This window comes from Cylas formicarius, unplaced genomic scaffold, assembly GCF_029955315.1.
Source record: "Cylas formicarius isolate icCylForm1 unplaced genomic scaffold, icCylForm1.1 PGA_scaffold_6__28_contigs__length_40554024, whole genome shotgun sequence".
Classification (NCBI taxonomy): Eukaryota; Metazoa; Arthropoda; class Insecta; order Coleoptera; family Brentidae; genus Cylas; species Cylas formicarius.
This window is the reverse complement of record NW_026844347.1, coordinates 25742303-25770136: the sequence shown is the minus strand read 5'-3', so window position 1 is coordinate 25770136 and position 27834 is coordinate 25742303. Positions and strand designations below refer to the sequence as shown.

Here is a 27834-nt window from a genome sequence, read left to right as displayed (position 1 = left end):
ATACATTTTATATGTCGGAAATCATATCCTATGATGAAAAAAGAAAGCGAATCTTAACGAATTATTTAAATAAGCTTGGATTTTGAGTATTACCTGTTATGTGAATGTATATAGTTTAGATGGATTTGTCATTGTTCCGGTTTGTTTCCAGTTTCCACGTAGAAACTTAAATTAAATGCAACATTGAAATTAATAAAAGAAATTTCGAATTTATCTCTTCAACAGAATTATCAGAATTAAAAAAAAAACTAACGATAAGAAATGATGAAATAGGAATCTTAACTTATTCCTTACAAGTAGAAACAAGCTCCAATTCGGGGTTACCAAGATATTATTTAGTATTAACAAAAAAGTAATTTTATGAAAACAGCCTGATTAAGTATTTAAAGTTACCGTAAATGTACCAGTTCATCTTACAACCATGGCTCGATAAATAGCTCCAGGTTAAGGTATTTGTATTAGTATGATTAATAAAATTGATATTACTAAAAATCCACAAAAATGGTAGAACAGGACACGATATACGATATATCATAGTGCTTCAAATTCGAAATATTTTAGGAGAGATAATTACTTATTCTTTTTACTTAGTGATACCTTTGCCTATCTACAGACATTTACAATTGCAATATTTCTTGGAGGAACGACCACAAACAGAAATATATAGGATATTAATAATAGCAATATTGCAGCATTGCAAACATCGCGGAAGTAGCACTTGGCCTAGCGTAATTAAGGATTTGCAACATTAGAAACAATTAAAAAATATATCCTAGTAGGATTTCCTAAAATGGTAAAAGTGTATGAACAATGAAAAGACAGGATAATTAACAATATGCATACCATTACAACTGAAAGTCAAATAACAATTAAGCAAGTATGTCCTTACCGTCCGATAATAAGGACCTCTTTTACAAAAGTTGAGTATACAGGGATACTGAATCCAGCCATTTTCTGTTGATTGTTTCTGGTGACAGTCGTGACTGAGTTAGAATAAAAGTGAGACTAAGTAGGTAGGTTCTTATAAAGTACTAGGATTTTTCTTCAGAAACATATCCAGCAGACACAAAGAAGGAACGTTAAGGATGACCAGAGGGTTAAAATACGACTCACAGGAAGTCCTGGGATGCAGCTTGCGAATGCATCTAATAATTCTTTTCTGGGACTTAAATGCTTAAAAAAATCTCAATGACCCATGTGAGATCCGAAACTGGACACAAGCAAAAATAGATAGTTCTGATGCTCTGTAATTGGTTTGCCGCTCACATATAAAGAAAAGCTTTTAAAAGATAACTTCTCAAAAAACAACGAGACCTGTTTTATCTGAGTGCAACCTGAGATGGCTTTGTTTGCGGCACTCTTCCATCCACACAGATTGACTAACCAGAGACATATCGAACCACAAGCGATGTATCATCAGCGTACTGACAGAGGAGCCCCGAAGCGAATTCATCCGGAAGCTCATTCACATTTAAAAGAAAAAGAATAGATCCCAATACATTATAACAATAATTTTTAAATTGTGCTTTTTTATATTGGCCGATGGCCAATTTGCTGATAACCTTTTTTATTTTTGGATGATTTATTCAAAATACATTAATTTTGCGCAAAGGTGATCGGATCGAATAACCGAAATTAGGTGCTGGCATATATTGTCCCAGTTAATTACAGCGAAGGCCAATGCGGCAAACTAGACAAGTCGTTCCAAAAATTCTGCGCAAAATCCAGCGGCAATTTCGCAATTTAGCCAACGACTGGCGCTGCGACAAAATAACCGATAATTATCCAAACTCGACTCAGCAGATATTTCCAAGCACTGTATCGTTTGTATACTTAATCTCTTAAGAATTGTTAGAGAACAGTAGAAACGAATCAAATAGTTCTTGAAATTTAAAAACTGAAATAAATTAGATCCATTCGCATTTATCTGCCAAAAATAAGTATTTTTAGGAAATTTAGTGAGGTCGATTTTATTATGACAGGAAAACTTATTTTATAGGTGTCATTAGTAATTAGGTATTAACATTTTATTACAATCTAATAATCCTGGGTTCTCTAAACCAGGTAAGCTGAAAACAATATTAGGATTGCTTGCCATGTTGTTGCAAATGAAAAAAAAAACATGAACGCCAATATTTCTAAGACTTTTAAGATTTTGGTTTATTGTGCTCAAATCCAAAAATAATTAAAATGATGAAATTGGTATTGTTGAATCTAAAGATTAAACTGAACGCCAGGTGAAATAGGACACCCAAGAAGTTTCCTAATTTTAACGAGCTATAACATTGATATTTCTTCAGTAATGTTGGATTTTCAGCCAATAGTTCAAAGCTTCCTTAGTCCAAACGTAAGTGGTGTCGAATTTCTTAAAATACCTTCTCGTAATGCGCCAATGCAAGACAGCGAAACATTTTGTGAAAGACGGTCTGTGGGTACACACCTATAGTCTTCTATAGAAATGTTGCCATTTTATGAAATTCGGTTTTTACTTAAGAATTAGATCTAAATTATAATAGGTACAGTCTAAACTACAATTTGTCCTTGATACACCAAGGAATAATTTGTGAAGAAAATGAACACAACGCGTAATAACGAACAAACTATTCATGTGGTCGGCCGATCGGACCGATTACCTGCTTTCTCAAGTTGGCATGGTTTCTATGGAATCGCCAAAAACCTCCCTTAGAGTTAAATACCAATAGCGCCTTTGATAAAGAATTTGGTAAATTTCCATTGTGACGTTACCCTAGCGTCACTGCTTTTTTTTCGACATATTTTCGATTTGAGACGGCATATATTTTTGAAATTCAGCGGCAAGCGTATAAAAATGCTAAACCAAACGTATCGAAATCGAATCGGCCTAACCGTTTCGCTCGCTTTTCTTGAGCTCTATGGGTCTTTTTATTCCGGTTTCGTCTCATTTTGCTCCAATTCGCTGATTACTACGAAGAAGTTCAAGCGGTGGAAAAGTTCCGTAACTTCTGCTAACTTTTATAGTTATACAGATTTTGCGATTATTTGAAATAGGAAGGAAGCCCGTTTTGTAATTCTTTATATTTCCCGTTCTTAAGAGAATTTAATTGTTTTAAACTTTGGAGAATTAATTAAAGTCTCCATCTTAGAAAAGGCATGCGCAAAAATTGGATACGTAATGATTAGTAAGCTAAATTCAATATTTGAATATTTCCTTATATAATCACAATTTTTTTTATTCGTGGAAATGAGAAATATTTCGACTATTCCTTGTTAATAATCACGCTGCCAACATTTCTAATATAACGAGGGTCGACCGTAATGGGCCATTCCCAACTAATTCATAGAGATACAAATATGTGCATATTGGAAACCGGGTGCAACTAAAGTTACGGTGGTATAAGAACAATGTTATCAAAGCTTTAAGGTTGGCAAAAATTCCTTTTCGCCGTTCCCACAGTTCCCACTAACAATAGCATCGTTTCCGAGACACAGGGTGCTAAAGGTGTAAGAAAAAAAATTGTTTTTTTCATAATTTATAATAATTTCTAGGATATCATATTCAATAATAATTACTTTATATTTTTATTTTTTAAAAAATCCTGTTGCATCCGTAAGGAGTTTGGACTGAATATTTTTGAAAGGAAACAAATTTGCCACGAGTTCGTCCAAGCACTAATATTATTTTCGCGATTCCCGTTCAATAAATTTTATTGTTTTTTTTTTATCCGTGTTTTTTACTATTTTTTATTACAATAAACTACTGAAAAAAAAAGCCGTTGCTAGAATTTAAATTGAAGACCAAAAATTATTAAAAGTTTTTAGTCCCTCATGGTGGTTTTCCCTTTTTTTCGAACTATAAGCCCTGACCAGGTCGCCAATTAAGAAGGGCACTGGGTCCTATCTGAAAAAGCAATTGTAAAGAATAGCATAGACAATACACATAGCCAAGATAAATTCGATTCTTTTTTGTTAAACGGTTTTTGTTCTGTCTCTTCAGAGGAAGTGGTGGGGTTGTTCGGCCATTTTGAAAGATAAATGTCAGTAACTTCCGATTTTATCACCACTAGAAGGCGTTTTGCGACGTCACTATAAATAATTTTTGTTCTCAAAAAAGTTATATGCAACTTTTATTGTAACAAACAAACGCATTTAGATATTTTTTTGACATCTTTGGAAATATTTTCAGTTTACTTGCCATTATACATCCCAATTTTCGTTCATTTAGCATAATATATCTATACTGTTAAAATACAACATTTATATTTAATATACATATCATTATAAATACTTATTCGATATATGTAATTGAATATTGCATATCTGTCCAACGTCGATGGCCAATTCCATAACGAATAAAATGAAACCCATTCAACTTTCGGAAGCGTAGGGATTACACGAATCGAGCAAAAACTGGAAGACGCTACTATATTCGATAAAAATGAAGTCATTTTTGTCTATTACAAAAAAAATTGTGGCTGCTATTAATCGTAAAATAAAAGCAATGGAAAATCCTAAAGCTGCTCCGTCTAAACGTAGAATCTTCTGGACAGTTTTGAACATATCGTGTTTATATGATTAGAGTTATTGTTATAACAGTCCAACTTTCAAGTCAAATATATCTGATTCCTTATTTCAGATATTTAATTTGTAATGAATTTGATGTTATTAATTTTTAAAGTTATGCCCTTCTCTTATTTGAAAATGCAAAACTATAAGCGATAACGGCAATAGTAGACATTGTAGGCGGGATTAGTACCGGATCCACATATGTATATATTTTTTGGTTAGATGAGTATTGCACACACAATATTAAAAATACTAAAAATATCGGAAATGTGAAAACTTGAAATTTTGTGTTTGAAATAAACTTTTTAAGTATTTTCAACGACTTTACGTTTGACAAACAAAAATCAAATTTATGAATACTTTAAAACGTAATATGTAATATAAGATTACTTCTTAAAAAATGGGATTCAAAATGGAAGAATTACACCCCCGACGGAAATATTTTCCAGCCGCGTTAATCATGAGTTTTTTCACCACAAGTCTTCACGAAAATTACTGTTCGAGATAAGGTCGAGTGCCCTTCTTAATTTTCCACTGAGTTATGTGATATATTTTTCTTGAAAATAATTAAAGAATCGCCATGTTTTCAGCACGCACGTCACGTCGGATTGATGCTTGTCGCGAACTTGCTGACGTCGTGAAAACACACCTTTGAACAATACTATCATTTGCCACAGCGGCTTCCGCGACGCCGTTCGGGCACGAGTGCGGTAGACATGCAACCGAGATAACTTTCACCGAGGTAGGCCTTTTCCTCGCGTTGCCGCCGCACCCGACATTGATTGATGCATCTCCAGAAAGTAACCGGAATTCTACGCTTACTTGCCGCCGCGCTGCCAACAACGCTCGCATCACGCTGAGGGAGACGTGTTACCGCCACCGCCGCCACCCCCATCGGCCGCGATCCCCTTTAACGTCATCTCTAAAACCTCTCAGTCGAGTTCCAGCGGGTTCACCACGCGGCTGCTGACTTCAAGGGATCGGACCGTGTTTGAGGCTTGCTCGTTCCCTTATACTAAAGTAAACACGATAATTAAAGAGTCCGACGTAAAATGGGGGTAGCACCATTTGTATATACTTTTGCAGGAGCACGTCGAAGCAGACCATCTCTTTTTTGTTCCTATTCAAAAAGGGGGTTGTAGTTTTTGCGCCGAATGATAGATTATTATACCTCCTATAAAGTATCTACCGGCGGCAGTACCATTGAAAACCAAAAGACAACCCTAGATTAATCCGATGAAAATAATATTGAGACAATATATATTTATAAAATGTAAAAGTTTAGTTCTCGAAGTTGTGATCTCACTATAGCTCGAGCTCCTTTTTGGAGATGGTACGAGGTAGAAATTTATACATTAATCTCGATAAAACACACCGTTTTTATTCGAATTCAAATCGCCAGCTTAAAAACAGTTCATAAGTTAGCCATGAACACATTATTTTAAAACGGAATAAAAAATAATTGGTTATTGTAATAATCAAAAAGTGCGTCTATAAAATCTCGCTCATTATAATACAGGGTGACTAATTGTTGCGCCCTGTCAAATGAAATTTTGAATAAAAGTTCGTAAAACGGTATTGGTACCGAAAAATCAATCAACCAATCAACTAACCAATCAAAGAAAGATCAACAAAATCAAACGAATGGTGAGCGCGGAAACCTTCATAGAAACTTTTTAACAGTTTTTAGTTGTTGATTTTTTGTTAAAATACAAGTATCACGAAAACAGTATGTATTATCGAAATAAATGTAGTATACCTTTTTTACTTAGAAACCGTTACTCTATTATAATTTAGATTATATGAAAAAATGTAATGTAATTTTGCAATCTCGAAAAAAACAGGATCCTAATTTTCATATCGATATTTTAAAAACGGCTTCAGCCACCGAGAAAGAACAATTTGGAGAGCTAAACTTTAACACCTTGCACTCACAGAATGAGGTACATTTTATTAAGGCATAGTTTATGCTAGGATAGTTTTTGGTCATTCATTACGGACCACGCTATATATTACCAAACATAAGGAATACCTATCCCAAACAACTGCAGTTGCTTTTCTTTCCGTTTCCTTCTCCTACCTACGACTATGCAAACCACCGCGGTTTGTTTATTTACAGACGAAAAAACGGAACATTTCGTTTTTCGCACTGCACGGTTATTCACCACTATACAGGCACTCACACGCTTTAATTGACTCACAAAGACCAAAGAAGGTTGAAAAAGACCGAAAAACCATTTTACCAAGTTTTAGCGTTCGATTGTTCTCGATCAACATCTCGTAATTGAGACAACCAATAGGCTCGCGCGGTCGTCCAAACAATAACATAGGTATGGTCCGTCTCAAAGTACATCGTCTTGACTTTTGACGGATCCTCCATCAAAATGTAATTACGACCTTCATATATATTGCAAGTGGGTAAACTAAACAACCAATAAATCATTCATAGGTAAGGGACAAAACAGGGGCGACTCAGTTGGATGCCGACAATGTGTCGGCTTATATCAGCGGCATGATTGAACAACCCGTTTTACCCTGTGTCTCTTCTTCGTGATCATATTTTCTATGAATGCTAATGTGATTTTGTTATACCTAAATAAATCATAATTTAAGATTTAATTTCTATTATTTTAAAACACCTTAAGTGCCTGGTGCTCTGTCTCACCTGTCAAGGCGATATACTTTGAGACAGACCATACATGTTGCGGATTTTACTCCGTGTTTCGCATCTTTCTGAGGATATACGAAATGTTCCAAGAAAGCGCCGGTTTTAAAACATTTTTACTCTTACTAGCGCGCTATTCGCAAAAAAAGTTGTTATTTGCCATTAAACAAGCAAAAGTGTCAATTTTTCAAAAAAACTTCCAGAGGCTACTTGTAATACTTTTTATAAAACTTCTAGATTCCTCCTGCGTTGTTTGGTGTTTGGCGAAACGTTATCTAGTTCCAGTCAACAAAAACCAACGCAGGAGGAACCCAGAAGTTTTATAAAAAGTAAGCAAAAGTGTCATTTAAACACCAGCCGGCCCGTCTTAAAATTACTTTCTGAATACAAAAATCCAGGTATGCCATGTAAAGTTACCGTTGTTTCAGGTTCATTCATAATATCGAAAATTTGCACCTTTGCCTATATTAGGACTTAAATTTCAAGTCACTTCCCAGTGTCATCCGGTATAATGTAAAGTCAAAACAATGAATTAATTCGATGCAAAAATTAGGTTGCCTGAAACGAAATTCATGCCATATATTTTCTAAAACAATCCTGTTACTCCCACATTCTTAGACTATTTGATGCCTTTCCTCTATAGAAGTAACATTCGAAAGAAAATTTAGTTTCATATTAACAGTTCTGAAGAACTAACAAAGGGAACATTTTGAAATTCAGAAAATCACTCTGTAAATAAATATGATCAATATTAGTTGATAATAAAGCTTTATAGACCTACTGTAGGTTAAAAAAATTAGATAAGATAAATTACGTTAACTGTTTAAGTATATATTCACACCATCAGCAGCCATGGCTTCTCCGCCTGACTTTGGTTAATAACCTCTGTTGCTGGGTGAAATCTTACTGGTCAATGGTTTGCTCTCGTTTCTTAAACACTTGCTAATTTCTGGACTCTCAAAGCTACCCTTATAATTGACTGTCACTCTGGGTTACAGAACTCAAGGAACCAAACCTACTTCTGAAGTCCTTTAAGATATGAATCGAGAGCTCTTATCTAAAACATACCTAACTAATAAAAAATGTTTTATTATTGCAATTAAAATTAGAAACGACTCGGATTGAATTTAAGTCTGCACTCATTTCAAAAAGTTATTTTAAGAACATACCTTTCTCACCACCACTTCCATACATTTCCTACAATAGAAATCAATTGATACTTGACTGCTTTCTCAATGAAAATAAAGACATTGAAATGAATCAATCAACAAACAACCCTTTGTAATAGACAACCAGGGGCAAAATAAGACATAAACAAGAGTGCTTCGATTTTTTCATCAAAAATTACTGCTTAATCTTATAAACGTATTGATAGCTTTCTCAAAATTTGGAGCAGGCACCCGATTCATTAATTTATAATATGAAACAACAGTAACCAGAATAATTTAAAAAATTTGAAAGGAATATCGAAAATTTATCAAAATATTGAGTTGAGATTAATTTCCAGTGCACTTCTTTGCACTCATCTATTAACAGCTGGATAATAAAAAGTAAGTAACTGTGCGTACTTTTTTTATTAGTGTCCGTATGCACTGAAGACCCCCGAATTCCATAACGAATAAAATGAAACCCATTCAAGTTTCGGGAGCGTCGGGATCACACGAATCGAGCACAAACTGGAGGACGCTACTATATTCGATAAAAATTAAGTCATTTTTCTCTATTGCAAAAAAAATTGTGGCTGCTATTAATCGTAAAATAAAAGCAATGGAAAATCCTAAAGCTGCTCCGTCTAAACGTAGAATCTTCTGGACAGTTTTGAACATATCGTGTTTATATGATTAGAGTTATTGTTATAACAGTCCAACTTTCAAGTCAAATATATCTGATTCCTTATTTCAGATATTTAATTTGTAATGAATTTGATGTTATTAATTTTTAAAGTTATGCCCTTCTCTTATTTGAAAATGCAAAACTATAAGCGATAACGGCAATAGTAGACATTGTTAGCGGGATTAGTAGCGGATCCACATATGTATATATTTTTTGGTTAGATTATTATTGCACAATATTAAAAATACTAAAAATTATCGGTAGTGCGAAAACTTGAAATTTTGTGTTTGAAATAAATTTTTTAAGTATTTTTTTCTCGTTACAATCGGAAATATAAACATCGAGGCGTGGTCCTGCTTGCCTGGTCATAGTTTCATATTTAAGTTGAATATCTAATGTTTCGTGCAATTACCAAAATCGATTAACATTATAATGGAATTATACTGATTTAGTAGCCCAATTTTTTACATTTGATTGAATTAAAAATAAAAATGTAAGTTTCCATAACCGCGCAGGTTACGATAGTCGTGTTTTCGCGATCACAATATGCTTTGAATCCTTGGTCCTAGAAATAATTCCTATTTTACGATCAAAATCTCATAAAACCTGAATTAGATGCAGTAGTATTCCATTGGTTACGATGCACATTCATCGACCGTCGCGTCACACTTTCAATAGACGGAAGCACGCGGACACAGCGGTACGCACAGCTTCCCAACTTTCAAACACTTATCACACAAAACACAGATCCGCGAAGACGTAGCGAGTGGGTTAATTTAACACACAGGAGTATATTACGTGCTTACCTCTTTTAGCTTGCGAAGAAGTCTGGACCTGGACCGCTGGCGAGGGACCTTGGGCGCCAGCAGCGGGGTTGGCCACAACCAGCAGCGCGGCCAGCCACAACAGTCCACCACAATAAATCCACCACCGAGACATGGTCTTCCGCTACGAGCGCGGGGGGCCCGGGGGCGGTAGCGCCGTCGCGGCGCTGGCCTGCATCTTAGTCTGTACCACTGGGTCTGCACTGCTCGTAGACGACGGCGTCGGCGGCTCGTCTCGCGGCTCGTTGCGCACCACTGCTCTCGTTTCGTCGTCGTCGTCTTCGTCGTGGGGCTGCTCAGCCGCCCTTCTGCTGCCTCGCAGGAAACTCCATCGCGGAATGCGTGCGGCGACGGCGTCGAGAGCAGCGCGGCGCTGACGGTAAGCGCGCCGCCGCCCTGCCCTGCGCGCCCGGGCGCCGACGAGCCCGGCAGCAGACGCTGGGCCCCAGCGCCGCCACTCGGCCACCGGGTTACGGGATAAACGATAATGCCGCTCCCGACGATGCTGCTGCAGTAGCCTGCCCGATTCTGCAAACCCCTGACAACGACCCCACGTGCGTTTAAGGTAAACAATTTAGTGCAAGCGCTGAACTTGCGATACGTTTGTTGCTTTAGTGCCACGCCCCAAATCATGGTTGGTATGTATTTCATCTTATCTTCTAGTTTTGGAACTCAGGAGCGTAAAACTGCTGGTAAAGCTGTAGGCATCTACACAAATAGCAGACAGGCAGTTCAGATACTTCATAGACCAGGTTTTACGTCAGAGCTGAGGCTGACAGTGCCTTCGTGGATTCACTAGACATGATGTAAACCGGAATGAGGAAGCACGATGGGCCTGTTGAGGCCTAAGCGCTCGATGTAGGCTACTCTCCTTCACTTATAGATACAGATAATTAGGAGATTGAACTTCCATATCATTCTAAACTTTTAAGTAGCACAACGAGTATTACAAATATATAGGTTTTGCTGAAAAAGTAGTGGAGTGGAGTTAATTTAAAACATTTTAGTTTTTTTCGCAAGTTTACAAATTTTTTAAATTCAAAAAAATGTATACTGTACTGAAAAGTGATAAAATTTATGAAGAACTAGTTTGAAATGAAAATAGAATGGTTTATCTACATCATACATCGAATATCGATTTGACTTTGGAAAAAAATCAAGTAAATTAATTTATGAGAAAATAGTAACCATTTGAATTCAAGTAAAACAGGTGGACAAAAGAACAGAATAGTATATTAGGCTACAAGTGTGGCAAATGGCATTTGAATCTCTAATTTGTAGATAAAACAAACGAGCGACTTAAAAAGTTTACCAAACGTGTTGCATACTATGCTTTTTCTGCTACCGCAGTTATTGGGTACATTATTTAAAAGCAACACGAACACATTCACTGACAAACATCAAAATTAAAAATGTGCGGTAATATCTCTGTGATTTTGTAAAATCACAAATAATTTTTTCTACTCCCATCTGTAAAATACCTAATTATACACCGATCTAGGGTACGGTAAGCGTCATTTTAGCACCCTTCGGACATTTCCGAGATATTACCGCACGAGTTTGGGAACAATCGGATGTTTTCGGAAATTTTACAGCACGGTTTGAATTTTGATGTGAATGTATTTCTGTTGTTTTGCTAAAATGTATGCAAAAACTAACGGCCGTAGAAATGTTTGGTAAACTCGTTTATTAAACACCCGCGCCGTTTACCGCACTTGCTGCATAATATACTATTGATATTATTATGCAATCTATAATATAATATAATAATATCATTAACAAATCTAGTTACGGTAGGGTTTATGATCATAAATTCACTATTGTATTTTTCTTTTGAAGCCAAATTGAAGAGGAAATCCCGTTTTCCATTTCCATTTCAAATTGTTTTTGTGCGACAAACATTTTGCGAACGCTTAATTGCCCGCCCACCCATTCCGAATTCCATTCCCGCCGCTCAAGATTGTTCCGTATTTTCTAGAGTTTGCTTGCGGTAGGCAGGACATCATCCAGGTTGTTCAGCGTCACAGATATCGTATAAATCGTTATAACTATACGATCCAGAATATACTTTTGTAAAATCTGTTCATAGATATAAAAGAGTGACTAACTGATACGAATTAAGGAAAGACCCGGGCAAACTGTGTGAATGAAATATGGCCGAACAGGTACTTTGCTTAGAATTTAATTATTTGGGGTTTTGTTGCGAAAGATAGGAAAGTTTGAGGACATTGGAGTTAACACGGAGAAAAACATTGTTACGACGAATGGCAGATTTCAGTTGGTGCCAAACATGTTCAATGGGATTAAATATACAGTGGTAAGGTGAAAGCCTTAAAACTGTATGCCCTAGGTTTTTTGAATAATTATCACAGACGTATTCCTTTTGTAGGTTCAAGCGTTGTAGAACCTCAATTAATTGCTTTTTGGTATAATCTTCGTGAAAATAAATGTCGTTATTATACATGTAGTTTTGAATTGTTGCTTTTATGTCAGATGAGGAAGGGTCAACTTCTATTAGGAGAAATATTTGGAACTAGTTTGTTTTTAAACCATTTTTCAAATAAATCTGCGGTGGTGCCTTCATGGTAATCCAGAGATAATATTTTTCGCAGACAGAGAAAGTCCATTTGGAATCCAACCATCTTTAGAGCCAGCATGCAAAATAGTTATTCTTTTATCTCTTTTTGATGGCGCGTTTGTTTTACACCTGTCAGTTTAGTCAACCCAACACTTTTTCGGGCTATCATAAGTGTCGAACCAGGTTTCATCCAAGTAAATAATTGGCTTTTGTTGTTCTTTGTAAATCCTAATTTTTTCTAGTCGCCATTTCCGAATTCTTCATACACTTGATACATGTGTTGAATACACTTCCATAAGGTAGTTCTGCCACATTTAACACCGGTTTCATCTTTTTCAAGCCTCCTAATTAAGATATAAGATATATGTCAGCATCGCTTCTTTTCCATACAGTTGATGTTGGAATTTTCGTCAATGTGACCGTTTCAAGGAGAGTCAAATAAACATTGTTTATAACTTCCTTAGTCTCAATAGAATAGTGTTTTCTACATTTGGGCGGGAGCATCTCCTGAGATTCTCGCACATATTTTGCATAATTCGCACACGATTCAACACACGCTGTATTACACACGAAATGAGAATGATTACTAATAAACTTAGACTAAGTAGTATAGCAAACCAAAGAATATTAAACACAGGTAGGTATAAAATTATTGAATTTAAATTCCGAAACTAACTAACTAAGGTAATAATCTTGTTGCATTGTATGTTGATGACCACCCTTGGATAATCCCATTCAAAAGCAATTGGTCACTTTCTTATATCTATGAACACACAATACCTGCAAAATCAAGCTTCCCGACACTTTTTTTGCGTATTTATTCTTATATATTTCATTTTTAAACACTAAAGAACCACACCGAATCGTATCTGAAATCTGAAGCTCTCGAAAAGCCCTCGTAAAGCACGCGATGTATATTCGACGTCGTCGAAATTGCAAATTCGATAACGATATCTATTTAATTCAAAACGTGTGGTAAAACGCGAACCCGCAACGAACGTGCTGCAGTAGTCCCATAATTCGTGAGCATTGCGGCTCAAATTTTCACCTAGTCCCCGACATTTTCAACCTCCCCACACCCCTGGCGACATTAAAACAAACCACTTAAACTAACCAGTTACTGCATTACGCTGCAATACGAGATTCAAAGTAAACGCAACGTTTGCTACTAAAATCTCCACTTGACATTCATTGTATTTGAGGGAAAACGATTTTCATGCGCGCCAGCGGCACAGCCTCGAAAACGTTAAAGGGTCAGGGGTAGTTTTTTTCAACGGGACCCAGATCCGAAGGTTTTTCGTTTATTCGTTTTTTCTTGTGGTAATGTGACGTGTAAATAATCTGAGTGGAATGAATATTTTTTAACAAAGGAACAAAGTATAATGGCTTTTTCTTAGAAAGGAAATATTCTATAGACCAGGCCAACTCAATACAGTTATATTTAACCCTGACTTCAATTTTAAGCTAAGTATGAGGTTTACACGATCCAAAATCTGGTCAATGCTTTTTATGGTATTTTAATAACCCTTGACAGAAATGCAATTGAGAATTTTGCCAAGGAATAATCGTCTTACATAAAAACCTCTTTCTTTAAAATTTTGTATTTTTCAGTTGATTTAATCTTTGACATGCTGCTAAAATGTCGTTTTTCTATTTAAAAAAAAATCTCAAAGATCCTTATAGTATACAGTGTGCATTATATAGAAGATGTAGGAGATACAGCGTTGGTTAAATTACGAAAATTTTAAAAACGTTTATCAGAAACTCAAATATTTGGAAACATTTCATTTGTTTTCGATAGATATGTGTTCACATATTTTTAAATTTGCTTATTGCCACTATATTAACTGTTTTCATTATTGGATGCGGCATAAAAATGCGTTTGATGATACATTTATCAAAGTTCTTGGGCCCATTAAAAGAAAAAAAATTTTTTTTTAATAGAATAAGAATTTAATTTATTGTTTATTCAAAATTAAAAGGGTAATAATGTCAAAAATTTCCAAAAAAAATTCTTTAGTATCGAATTACATTGGAATAACTAGGAATTAAATAAATAAGAACTAAAGGTTCAGATTTCCGAAATTTCAGAAATTGTATATTTACACACCAACACACAACATCGTGTCTTTATCAAAACCTTAATTAATGTTGTTTTGAGAATGTAAGTTTAATAATGGAGATATATTTAAATCTAATTGATAGTTAAGCAATACATTTGAATGTTTCATTTTGTTAATCTCCATGGCTTCCAATTAATTTAATTTTCTACTTCTTGTGGCTGTATGTAAATATCAAAATTGTTGTCAAAAATGTGTTTTTCTGTGTTTAAGTGTGTAGCATAATTGAATTGTAGACTATTGTTTTTAAACGCTCTTTTATGTTCCGTTAATGCTTTTCTTGAAGGATCTACCTGTTTGTCCAATATAAAATTGAAGACATGATCCGCATTTCATGATTTTTGAAATTTTGGATAATTCGCTTTATTGATAAATTGGTTAAGTCTTTCGCGGCCCGTTGATGAGCTATTATCTTGATTCGGGTTTAAAGGCCGTCGTCGGTTGGAATTACTTCCTCCTTCGGGAAGTAATTCCAACCGACGACGGCCTTTAAACCCGAATCAAGATAATAGCTCAATTCGCTTTATTGTTTTTTAAACATTTTCCTATTGTGTTGTTAGTTCTGAAACTATTTTTAAACCACATTTTGACAAATGTTTTGAAACTTTTTCACTGGGTTCTCCTATGTATGTAATTGTTTTAAATTGTTCGTGATCTGTATTACGTTTCGGATAAATATAGTTTACTGTTGTCTGGATTTGTTTTTTATTTATAATTTTATCGATAACGGACGGATTGTAGCCGTTGTTCAGTCCGATTTGTTTAATAATATTAAGTTGTTTGTTGCAATTTTCTGTTGAAGGTGGCGTATTAAGATGTCTGTGTCTAAAAGAGTGAAATGCAGCTATTGTGTGCGTATAAGGGTGATTTCAGCTGTTATGTATGACTGTGTCCGTGTGTGAAGGTTTATGGTAAATGGAAAAATCTATTTTTTTTTGCGTTTTCGTAATAGTTTAGTCTAGAAGTCAGAAGCTTTGTTTCAGTTCAATTTAACTTGGAATTATTTAAGATTACATTGGAAGAAATCTTATAGCTATTAGATAATATAGTTGCCCTACAACGGTAAAAATTGATGCATTTCACCCACCAGCCTGCACTTTGTGGCACTTTCTTTCTAAACAGGGATTTCCACACACTTAGCTTGTTTTTCCAGAACATTTAAATACTAATGAAAATTTGCCTCAAACTTACTGTATTATCGCCTCCATATCTCCAGTAGCTATACGGAATAAGTAAAAAAATAATAATTGAAATTTATGAAATGTATGTTTATAACGATAATTGGAATACCGAAACTTTTAATTAAATTGGACTGGCAAAAATTATATTATTGTTATACTATAAAGAATCAAGAATCAAAGAACTCTTCTTCTTTAAGTGCCGTCTTCGTTGCGAAGGTTGGCAATCATCAGTGCTATTAGTATTCGTGACACAGCCGACCGAAATACTTGGTTTGTGGTGCACCCGAACCAGTCACGTAAGTTTCTCATCCATGAGTGACGCCTTCTTCCTACACTTCTCTTTCCTTGAATTTTTCCTTGTAATATCAGTTGGAGTAGTTGGTACTTTTCTCCTCTCATGACGTGTCCAAGGTACTGAAGTTTACGCTTTTTTACCGTAATGATAATTTCTTTTTCCTTTTTTATTCTTTTCAGGATTTCCATGTTGGTCACTTCATCGGTCCATTTTACCTTAAGTATTCTACGGTACAACCACATTTCGAACGAAATGACAATATTTAATACGGCTTTCACAAAGAATCTTTGGTGTATCTCGATAACAAAAGTGTTCTAATAATGTACTATTTTGGGTTTTACCACAATTGTAGTTTTTTACTCTACGTGAGGCAGGCCAGTTAAATTTTATTCTTCTATTCATTAAAGTTATGCGATTCCCAACCTGGCTGCCGAGGTGAAGGAAGGGAGTATACAAACAAGTGTTTCTATTTAATAACTTTGAAATTTGCGCAGCGACTGCAAAACCTGTTAAATTTGGCAGAAGAAAAATGCTTACCGGGCCACCATTGTTGTTTTAAACTATTTTAAAGCAAAATTTCACAATAGTACGCTGCTTCATGAGCGAAAGCTCACAATTTTTGTCAACGTGCCTTCAAAAAGCTTTCCAACAAAACCCTAAAACAGGAACGCTGCCAGTCGTTCCGCGCATCCAGACGTTCACGTAAAGCCATTACGTATTTGCGCGCATTCGATGTCTCGAGCATTAAATATGCATTTATATTGAAGGATTTGTCCGGCATTACGCGAGGCTTTGACTACATCGCATGATGGCCGACCAGAGAGTTGTATCGCTTTTAAATTCGAATCGGCTGCCTTCAACTCCGTTCGGTCTTTAAAAGGATTACATTGGAATCAAATTGGCCGGACCTAAACTATTAGTCGATGAATAAGGGAAACGGACGATAATATTCAATATCGCAGTCGCCCTAACCCTGTTAATGGACAGTATGGAAATCCGCTATTCAGTTGGATTGGATTTGGTAAGAAATTACGTTCCACTCGAATACAACGATTTACACGGTGTCAGTAAATAATCGCATCATTTGTGTCTTCTATAATTTATTTTTGATGAAATACTATACATAAAAGATTTTAGTCATGGTATTTTGACGGTAAATATATTCGTGCTGTTTCTAGAAAATGTACTCAAAGTATTGATAAATTACTTCAGTCACTAGTTTTGGTTAGCACTCGTTCCGCTACGCTTCGCTCATGGCAAATGAAACTCGTGGATAAAGCCTGATTTATTAAATTTGTTGCCTGTTACAATAGATATTAATCATGCTTCGGGGCCAGATACTTGATGCCATGAAAAATAAAAAATAACTAGAAACAATGCTAATGGAAAGAGAAAGGACGTTGCAGACAAAAATTCCCAAAGTTATGGAAGGTGGCGAAATCAGTACCGATTCATAAACATGCCTCTGTTATCAAACTTGCATAATATGCTATGTGTATATTAGGGTTACTTAAAGTCTATATTATGTCCTAAGTGTTTTATAAAGTTGTTTTCGTTGTGTGCGACTGCTCAAGCCCCCTTATCCCCAGAGACTTGACAGACTAGACATTGAGAAGAAAAAATAAATCGAGAATTGAAGCTAAATGAAGTGATAAAGACAAATTGAAAAACATTGGATGTGTAGATGAAAGACACACAACAATTCATAACAAATAGACGATAAGACGCTATGATTTAACTATATAAAAGGGGTGCTATAGGAAAGCAATTAAATCAGTACCTGCAATTACGAAATATCTTGTAATGTTTGGCATAATTTTCATAAAACAAAAAAGGCTTGAATTTTATGAATACAAATGCAAACATTCTCCATTTCAAGTCAAAAATGTTTACCAAGAGATAAAAATGAGAAAATGAAAATTGGTGCTGCGTAACTCCAGCATACGTAAAATTTTTCAGTAGAAAACATTAACAATGCTCCCAATTGACAAAAAACGGAATTATAATAAATAAATATGGCAGTAATCGACGAGGAAGTATTAGAAGCCTGCAAATATTGAGAGGAAAACAAACAGCCTTCGCAAGCATCAAGGCTTGAAATAGGAGTTTACAACCAAAATGAAAGACATGATAATATCATATCATCTAATTGTAAACCCAGTAACTCACGCGAAAAATTGAACTGTCGGAAGGTGCCTCAATCCATTTATACAATACCTTATGTTCCTTTCTAGCAACAGTCAAATTAAAGCTAGGTAGAAAATGCAGGAGGAAGCGTTAGGTATGATATGCGGGAAACTCACGCGTGTGCGTGTGGGACTAACAAAACATCAAACAACTCCGGAATAGGAAAGCTGTGTTAGTATGAACCGAAAATTTTTTGCGCTTATAAGAAAAGTTGACCCAAAAACGTGTCCCATTAGTGGCAAAAAAACTCTAAAACAGTATTTTTATTAGACCCAACATATTTTATATCTTATGACACTTTCTTTAAGTAATTTGCTAAAGGTATTGTTGCCAACTCCGAGTTAACAGGTAATAAAACTTATTTTTAACTTTTGTTTTATGTATTGTTTAACTTAGGTTTTTTCCGACCACTTCATAAAATTTGATAACTATTTTACTAAGAAACTATGGAAAAATTTAGGAATACCATATTCATCTAAGATTGAGTCTTAAAAATCTCCAGATATCTATCAAATTGAAAATAGCCTTGAAATTTTGCAAGGATATGTCATCGACTCTAACTTATAGGTCTGTTTCACTGAGGCAGCAACATTGTTGTCTTTGGCAGGTTTCACGACCTTTGCATGTTCTTAGCATTTTTTCCTCCTTCAATATTTGGTAATTGATTAATTAAATCATTTAGTAAGAGACGACGAAAAACCTCCAATGAAGCCGGTATTAAAGATTGGCGAATGCTATTTTATTTTTCTTTGCCGTTTCTGAGGTCTATTGGATGAGTTGTGTTATTTTATTTTAAAACCCTGTCCGTATTTCAAGGTTGATGCAATTAAAAATCTAGTTAAATCAAATAGCTGCCGAAAATCACCTTTGCTTGTCCCGGTTAGTTCCAAAGGGCAACACGGGGCGTCTCCGTTGAAGAGTTATTGATTTTAATCTGCGCCTTGAATACAGAGGTCTCCACAAAACGGATATAAAACTACTATATGCATTCTAAAAAGACAAATTCCATTAACACTTAAAATTGTGTCCTTAAAGGATTCCAAAGTGTATTATTTCGTTAACGAAGACATATAAGTACTTCATATCAATTTCTTTCAAAAAATGTAAAAAACAATTTCAGTTTATATTTTGTAATATACCTAATTAGGTTACATTCCAGATTTGTGCCACATATAAGCTACATTTCTTAAAACATATTTATATCAATGAAGGAACATTTTACATGGTTTTACACTCGGATAAAATAAACATTACTGTAAGGTTTTACCCTGAGCAGAAGGATTGAAAGCTTATTTCTCTTCTCGCGGATAGATAGAACAGTTCGGTCAAATAGGAACCACCTTAAAATGGAATCTACGATCTCGCTGAGTGGAGTAGTTTTAATGCTTCGCCAGATTTCCGTTAGATGTCGCACCATCCCAAACATATAAAAGTTCTAAACCGAATAAATGTATTAGGGCTAAAGTACGTTTATAGTTGCTGTAACAGAAAGTACAACTTTTATAATTTAACAATTAATTTTCCATGCATAAACTCTCAATTAATTTATAACAGTGGTATCTATCCTTATCCTTATTACTATTAACATTGTCACAATTTTTATGGTTTTTGCACACTCAAAAACTATTTCTTCTAGATATTTTAACACTGAGGAACCTATAATTAGGTGATAAGAATTTAATTTACACAATCCCCTAAATTTAAAGCTTGGAAAACCGCTAAGAAGACATAAGCCAAACTCACGACACAAAGGAAGTCTTTCTTGCAATTGAACACATCTAATAAAATTCATTGTTGTACCATTGTTGTTAATAAACGTAAATATTTTTAATTTGCTCTTGAACTCTCTGATTACCAATTTCTCACTTTGACGTTTCGTTTTCCTTCTTGATGGTGTACGCCAGCCAGCATGCAAGAACTATTCCAATCACCTGAGAAGAAAGCTCCTTTTTAAAATGTTTTTTTTCCTTTCTTATTGTTTAAAGGAGTTGAAAACAATTTAGAAGTATAGGGTATATTGTTAAAAAAATATCAATAGTTACAAGTCAAGTCAATAGTTCCAGTGAAGTCCTCGAACAAAGCTAGTTTAAGTATCATTTTCTTTTTATATCCCGATAAAAAGTATAAGAAATCGAAAAGTTTTCTTTTCAAATGCTTAATCTGCAAATGTAACAAAAAGTACAAAAAATATCAGTGGAGAAGCCGGATTGACTATTTGGATTTAATCGGGACTCATGAAAATCGACAAAAAGTTTGAACCTTACGATCTTTAAAGCAAAGCAATTTATATCACCTATAACTATGAACTCGGAATAAGTGAAGAAATACAATAAGCAAAGGAATTACACTCCTATAATGTTTTCATTGCTGACTCACCTCAACAAAAGCGATCCCAATGCCAACACCAACCAAGACTTTCATGTTGGATTCGACTTTCATTTTAAGTTTATCGTAACAGCCTCGTGAGTAAAGATGTGTTCCGCCCCCGTCTTGCTTGCAGAAATCGTTCTCTTGAACTTCGCCCGTCTCTAAATCGTGTGGCGTCGGATTAGCTGCGCAACAGGTTTTCGGATACGCAGGGTCAATTTTTTTCCAATCTTCAGGATTGTCCACACCGCAGCAATGGAACTGGAATACATTGTCATTTTTTTAATTTAACGAATACAAACTTAAATTATTTAATTGATTGATGATTGTTTCGTTCCACAATCATGCTTACTTAAATCTTAAAAACATTTCTGAATAATAACACACCGTACCTCCATGCATTCTAGAGAAAGTCAAAGAAATGAAATTGTTGCTCCAGCACAAAGATGTAACCTTTTTCTGCGAATCAGACACTACTTGCTAATTTTTCTGGGTGATAACTAATAAGTTTTTGCACCTCTATCATATGGGCCTTCTTCAAAAAACTTGAACTGTCAAAAGAAATAACAAGATTGCTTTCGAAAAGTCGTCGCTGGGAGGGGCAAGTTCGTCTTGTCTTGGCAAGTCATCTTGTCGAACTTCAAAGTTACAGCAAAGATCGGTAAATATTAAAATTTGTACAAATAATAGCTGTGTCGAATGATATTTTTTCAAATGTCTCGGGCCCTGTATAATTGACGAAATCTCAAACTCCCTCACGATACGGTTTACGAAACTGTTTAAATAAAATTATCTCATCTTTAACGGTTTTTCATTTATCGCCAATAATTTACCCACAAAAGTGGAAATTTTTGGGATATTTTAGATTTTTTTCCCATAAACGGCACACCCTGTATATGATACAACCATTGTTCGAAGTAGAGGTTATAGCCCTAAATTTTCCAAGCGATCTGGTTGAAGAATTTTTTGAAAATAGTAAATGGTTTTCGAAATAATAAAGTTTTTTCTGAAACGCAGTGCGCCTTAATAATCAAAGACGTCATTGCGTCTTGACAGCCCCCGAAATAACGATTTCGATATGGATTTTTCCAAATATCCCGACCAGCGTACGTGGTAGACGAAAACCGCAAATACAAAAATTGTAGCTCTTGATGCGGCCTATGACACCGTTTGTACCAATTAGCCATATTTTTTACGATTTTTGATTTGCGGCTAATAATTTACTCTGTAAAAGAACAATTTTCTAGGTCTTTTAGATTTTTGCCTATAATTTGAAAACTCTGTATATAATCGAAAAAATTCCCGAAATAAATGTTATTGCATTGAATCTTCTGCGTCTACTGGTTAAAGAATTTTGCCAATCGGATGAACGATTATGGAGGAAAGCATATTTTTTTGGAAGCTTATATTACCAAAAAAAAAATTCAAATATTTTAAAATAATACTTGGTAAAATTTTATTGCGACCAATTTCTACCGTTTAAATGGGGACACGGACTTTTACTTCTCTGCTAAATTGAGATCTGAAGCATAGTCTTTTAGTTATAACCAATTTCCAATAATAGGGGGACCCAGTTTTTTGGAATTTGTGGCGCACCCTGTATATTTTTGAAAAATTGTTAAGAATAGAAGTTTATAGAGCCGTATCTTGTGCTTCTTCTGGTTCAAGAATTTTTTTGATCTCGTGAACAGTTTTTGAAAAATGATGTTTTTTGTAGACCCTTGCACGCGCGATTGTTTATTTTTTTAGAACAGTTCCCGACCCGCAGCCCCCCCATTTTCAATAGGTTTCTTCACGGGGTAAAGCTGCAAATATATGCCAAACATGAAGTCGATTGCTTCAAATTTCGGACACTTATCGTGTTTCAAGGTATAAAAAACAGTCGAAAATCGCTGAAAAAAGATGGATACCGGGTTCATCTCAGGCCATTTCTTATAAGCCTATGTGCCTCGTGGAGCGTTAAAAAGGAGGCAAATTTCAATTTTGTAGCTCCAACGGTTCGAAAGTTATTCAGGAAAAACCAAAAGACGAGAACGGAGAACGGAGAACGGATAAACGATGATCATTTCTGTACCGACGGCGATCCAATAGGACCTACCGTTACCGAGATATAAATTTTTTATAGAAGCGCAAATACTTTCGAAAAATTCGAATTCATCGATTTTGGAAAGTAACAAGATCGCAATAACAAAATATTTCTGGTTACCCCCATTATCATCATATATAGAATTATGAATAGCTTATTGTTCTTCTCAACATTATTGAAGATTACTAGATTACTATTAGTTTTTGAAATTTCCATTAAAAACAAAATTTACATTATGGAAAGAACACAAAAGTGATCCATTCCGGAAAAAACAGTTTTTGCTTTTTTTTTTCGAAAAAGACACAACCTTCCTCTTACTTAACATTTCCATTTTTATATTTTTAGACTTAAAGCAAATATCTCATCTCTTCTGTTGCCGACATATATAAATATAGGCGACCATCAAGTTGTTCAGAACAAAGCATTTTTAATTGAGGTAAACGTAGATTAACTAACAAATTAATAAATAAAATAAATAATTTTTACATTTAGAAAATTCTTAATAAATAATTTTGTTTTAACAGCACCACTTTATTTTTCATAATATGAAACATTATTCCTTTAATATGATCAAATTGAATGCTGAATCTATTTTCTAGATCCGTCAAATTTTACTTTTTTTGATAGCGAACAACGGAAACTCAAATAAGGGAGAAACAGAGTCATAACTTATTTTAATGTCTGTGTACATACTTGTCAAACACGCAAACTTAGGGCATGTTCGTAACAGCATTCGTGCCGATAGAATACCCACCTATATTTTTAAATTAAGTGAAAACGCCCAAAGCGATTGTAAGGACCGCATGAATGTTAAAAATCGAAATAAGCGCTCCCGAAAATTCCAAATATAATAATAATATTAGCTATTAAATTTGGCTCAAAATTCTGGTTGGCCATGTTGCGATATGTTCTGGGTGCTTTTTCCAGAAAAATCTCAGCCACAGTAAATATGTATGTAGCGAATACTTTGTCTTGTCTTGAAATTTTGCTTTTTGCCTTTTTGCTATGGAACTGTCAAGTTTACCGCCCTCGGAAATCGGCACCTTTAATATTTTGATGGGCCAAAATTTAAATTTCAAATTGCCAAAAATTAAATTATTTTCACGTCTGCTTCTGCATACCTTTGTTTGTATTTTATCCCAAGAAATCCGCTCCACTTCATTTCCCGAATAGTTGGTCATGGAAGCAGACAGGGTCTTCTTGAAGGTCGACTGAAAGTCACCTTTGTAAACTGCCGCGGCAATGCCGGCTGCCAACTCCACGATGAATATGACTAGCAGCAAAGCGGAAAACTACAAAATTAGAAAATAAATATTCAGACAAGTTATAGGCGATTTTGGTGATTATTTGACCTACCGCCATCAACATTTTGTATGATTCTCTAATTGCTCCGAAACATCCTAGGAAGGCGATGATGAACACTATTGACCCTGTGACGATGAGCACCACCGGAGGCCCAAGCAGATCATTGTCCGTAAAGTGTTTGAAATCTGACACATCGGACAGTACTAATCCACCGGCTATGATAATGCCCAGACCGGAAATCTTAAGAATTGAAAATAGTGAAAATAGCAACTTAAAATCGCTTTCTTCAAATAATAAGGATGATAAGTTAATATTTTCAGGTTCGGCTCAATAACAAACAATTACTGATTATAACGTGGACGTTTGAACAGATTTGTAGTCTAAAGGCATGTTTAACTGCAAAGTCAATTGTCACTTTGTGCAACTCAATCAATGGTTCGTCAATTCGATTTTATTTGTGGCGAGCATTGGCAAATCAATTTTGTTCTTTTTTTACGAAATTCAATTAAAATCATTTTTCTACTCCCTGCTATCAAATACCCAAATATGCACTTATCAGGCATGCCCAAAGTGTTACTTTAAGACGTCAGCTTCGCTGGCTCCTTTCAGAGACTACCGGTACTTTAGTCACGTGGATTTGGAGACGGTCGGATGTTTATGGTAGGTTTCAGCCCCTGTATTTTGATCTAACTCTTGGTTACAGTGGCGTTTTATCACACTTACTGCATCATATACTATAATACCATTATAATATGACTATTGCCTAATCCTAAGTTTTATTTTATTTTAATAAAAAACATAGGTTAGTATATTTCCGAATTCATTCTTTTACTGGTTTTCAATTCCGATCAGTTCCGTCATCACTTCCAACGACCCGTACAGAATTGAAAATTATTGTTCCCACGCCTAATAGGAAAGTCGATTGAACAAATTTTCACGGAAAAGGCGGGTCAATACAGTGCACAATAAAACTAGAGCATGTGAATCCATTTTATATATGCTATCTTTTATCGTAAAACTGGCGTTGGTATTCGCCATTAATCAAGCGTTTGAACCATTTCATTAACGTGACATTAAAATGTTTTCCGCAATTCCAATTTTCGTGAAGAACCGTTGGAAATTCCAGAAATATTTTATTACTTAAATAAATAAATAATATTTTATAGAGGAGAAAAGTTAGATATATAGGTATAAATTATATACATCTACCTAGAGTTAAAGGATGAATTATACTTTTAAAGTTCGGTTGAATCAAAAATCAAAGTAATAATCTAACTACACTTAATTTAAATAGTTTATAACAAATTACATATAGCTTATAACAAATTATTTGATTTTTTAAGCAATATGTATTGGGTACTGACAAGACCCAAATCAGATTGGAAGATCTTTATTGTGTTATATATTATTTTAGACCGCTTTCAAACTGTTTTTAAGTTTTTTGTTGCTTATTTGATGATTTTAGTCAACTGAATTCGCCATTTACATACGTATATAGATGTAATACAATGCTTTGGCTCTAATTTATATTAGAGCTTCAGAACTTTTTATAATTTATAATCAGTACCAAGGCTTATTTTTTAGTAACCTGTAGCATAAGTTTCGGAATGCAGAATAAGGACAGTTTGAGTGAAGTATGAACATATTTTCTGCTCTCAATTTGATGGGTCTATCCCTAATTTGTAAAACTTAGAATATTTCGTTTATAATTTTCACGCAAATTCAAGTATGGTATTGTATTATAGGAATACAACTCTAAATGCTCTTTAAACTTTGGTGGAAGATCTGTTCATTTTTCACTAGAAAATTCGGATTTTTTTCTGAATTCAGTTTTGTATATTTTAATTCTTATAATTGTAAGTTCGAAATTGCTGATATGGCATTAGATATACCATCAACGAAATACACCTTATCCAAAATCTTAGTAACATCGAATTTTCTAAAACTCACGATGTTTCTTTTCCTTTAAGCGTGACAAGCATGTTTTAAACTAGATCAAAATGTATGCGATGACGACAAACTAAAACCTAATAAATGCATCTAGATATCTTTAAAAAAAACTTTATAAGAATATACCAAAAAAATTAAAAATATATTTAAATAAAAGTTAATTTTTATCAGTCAATTGGTTTCCCTTCTTATTTCCATTTCGTTTCTTACTCTTATATTTTTCATTACCCTTTTTAAATTGTAGTTGCATTCAAATTTTTCTTTTTCTATTGCAAATAATTTATGCAAATAATATTTTTCTTTATTTTTCAAGGAGTTAAACTTTCACCCACAGGAATTATTTCGTTAGTGATCCCTTAGTCTTATTTATCAGCACATGATAACCTTTTGTAAATATCCCCGCTAAAAGAAAATAATACTTAACTTTTAATAATAACACATACCAGGGAAATTATCACTTTCTAGTTCAAGTATTCAACCAGGAAAATGGTGTTCTGTGAAGTGGGATTTGTTAAAATAACCCTGTAGCGAATATCGATATCATATCATTACGTATTTCGTTATTGTTCATGACTATTTCAACTGAATCGATCGGTTATCGACATTTCCAAATGTCGATTCGTTGTCGATTCAGAAAGGTCGATATACACAACAACCATCATCTATATCACTTACCGCAAAAATTAAATTGAACGCAAACAAAATGTACTTGACCAGACTCATTCCGCACGTCTCCATTTTTTCAAAAGCGCAACAAAATCGGTCAATAGAAAACTGCAGTGCGTGTCTCAGTTTACAAACTTATTCGCGTGATGTTGTTGTTGTTACGCCAACAGCTTTAACACTAACAAGTATATAGGAAGTGTGTCGCGGGGGTGGTAAAATTCCACGCTTTATTGCTCGTTTCACATTAGGGTTTTCCTACGACCTCATTGGCTCGAAATGGATTCAAACATTTCTGTTCCTATAGCAGCCAGCGTCGTTTTCGCGTTAAACTCATGTAATCGTAGAACGAGCGCCCATGTTCTTCTTAACTTAGATACACATTTCGGAAATTCCACATTATAACTTACGAGTTACAGAAAAAGCCGACGAGTTGCAGTGAACATCCTACAATTTTCTTTAAATGATTAAAAAATTTAGAATCATGTGGAGCAATTTTTTTTTTCTTTGAGAATGAGACTAAGTTTGCTTTACTGATATTAAGGAGCATGCCAGACAATTATTGTAAGGTATAATAGATGCAAAATGCAGAATCCAATATTCTGGTAAACACAGCAAAATTTAAATATACCTCGATTCGTTCAGGATAAATATAAAAGAGCTCTGGAAGATTACAAATGTTGCTTTAAATTGAATTTGAATGTTTCCTAATTGTTATACAGAATTTATCCAAAAGCGAATTAAGCAGAGAAAAGTATGTTGTGGCAATATTTTAGGTCTTGCCCTTTATAAACAAATGTCACAAATGTATATAATATTTTCAGTAAACAATGCTCCGACCATGGTTTTGGAGTTAAAACTCAAATTATTTATGGAAAGTAGCTTTTTATGGGATTTGCTCACACACTAATTTGTGAACACGTCCTCTAATGTAAAATCAGCGTCAACCGTAAAAATCCACTTCCAGGTCAGGCTTTGGGGTGAATGAAACTTGAACGCAATTATTTTTAGAAATATTTTTAGGTTCGCATCGACCCTAAATGAAGTCGTTGGAGACGTCCTGAATCAGATTTTTCACAGACTACTGTAATACTTTTTACAAACTTCTGGATTTCTCCTGCGTCTGTTTTTGCTGAGTCGAAATTGTTAACGTTTCGCCAATCATCTTGTTGGCTTCTTCAGAGCTTGACTGTCTTCAGGAAAACAGAAAAAACCGAAGCAGGAGGAATCCAGAAGTT

General features: G+C 34.7%; 2 protein-coding genes across 7 annotated transcripts in view; both read right to left on the bottom strand.

Moving 5' to 3' along the window:
• Nucleotides 1-10185, bottom strand: part of LOC132704027 (disintegrin and metalloproteinase domain-containing protein 11) — a 627178-nt gene extending 616993 nt beyond the window's left edge. For all 6 annotated transcript variants that reach the window (XM_060673635.1, XM_060673633.1, XM_060673634.1 and 3 more), the window contains exon 1: nt 9847-10185. In XM_060673635.1, the coding sequence (XP_060529618.1) occupies nt 9847-9979 (133 nt within the window). In that variant the 5' untranslated portion in view covers nt 9980-10185. The remainder of the gene's footprint in view (nt 1-9846) is intronic.
• Nucleotides 10186-17192: 7007 nt separating this feature from the next.
• LOC132703083 (CD63 antigen-like) lies at nt 17193-26794 on the bottom strand. The gene is made up of 5 exons (XM_060672146.1): nt 26609-26794; nt 24035-24223; nt 23800-23970; nt 20602-20853; nt 17193-20156 (listed from the first exon to the last, which is right to left on the bottom strand). Exons 1-5 carry the CDS (start codon nt 26669-26671, stop codon nt 20088-20090), a joined length of 744 nt encoding a protein of 247 aa, XP_060528129.1. The 5' UTR covers nt 26672-26794; the 3' UTR covers nt 17193-20087.
• Between the last annotated feature and the right edge of the window lie 1040 nt (nt 26795-27834).

Excerpts from the sequence above, each read along its gene's own strand:
- LOC132703083 (XM_060672146.1), bottom strand. The coding sequence starts at position 26,671 with ATGGAGACGTGCGGAATGAGTCTGGTCAAGTACATTTTGTTTGCGTTC. Across the intron at positions 24,224-26,608 it reads CGTTCAATTTAATTTTTGCG|ATTTCCGGTCTGGGCATTAT; the intron begins GTAAGTGATATA and ends TCAATTCTTAAG. Across the intron at positions 23,971-24,034 it reads CATACAAAATGTTGATGGCG|TTTTCCGCTTTGCTGCTAGT; the intron begins GTAGGTCAAATA and ends CTAATTTTGTAG.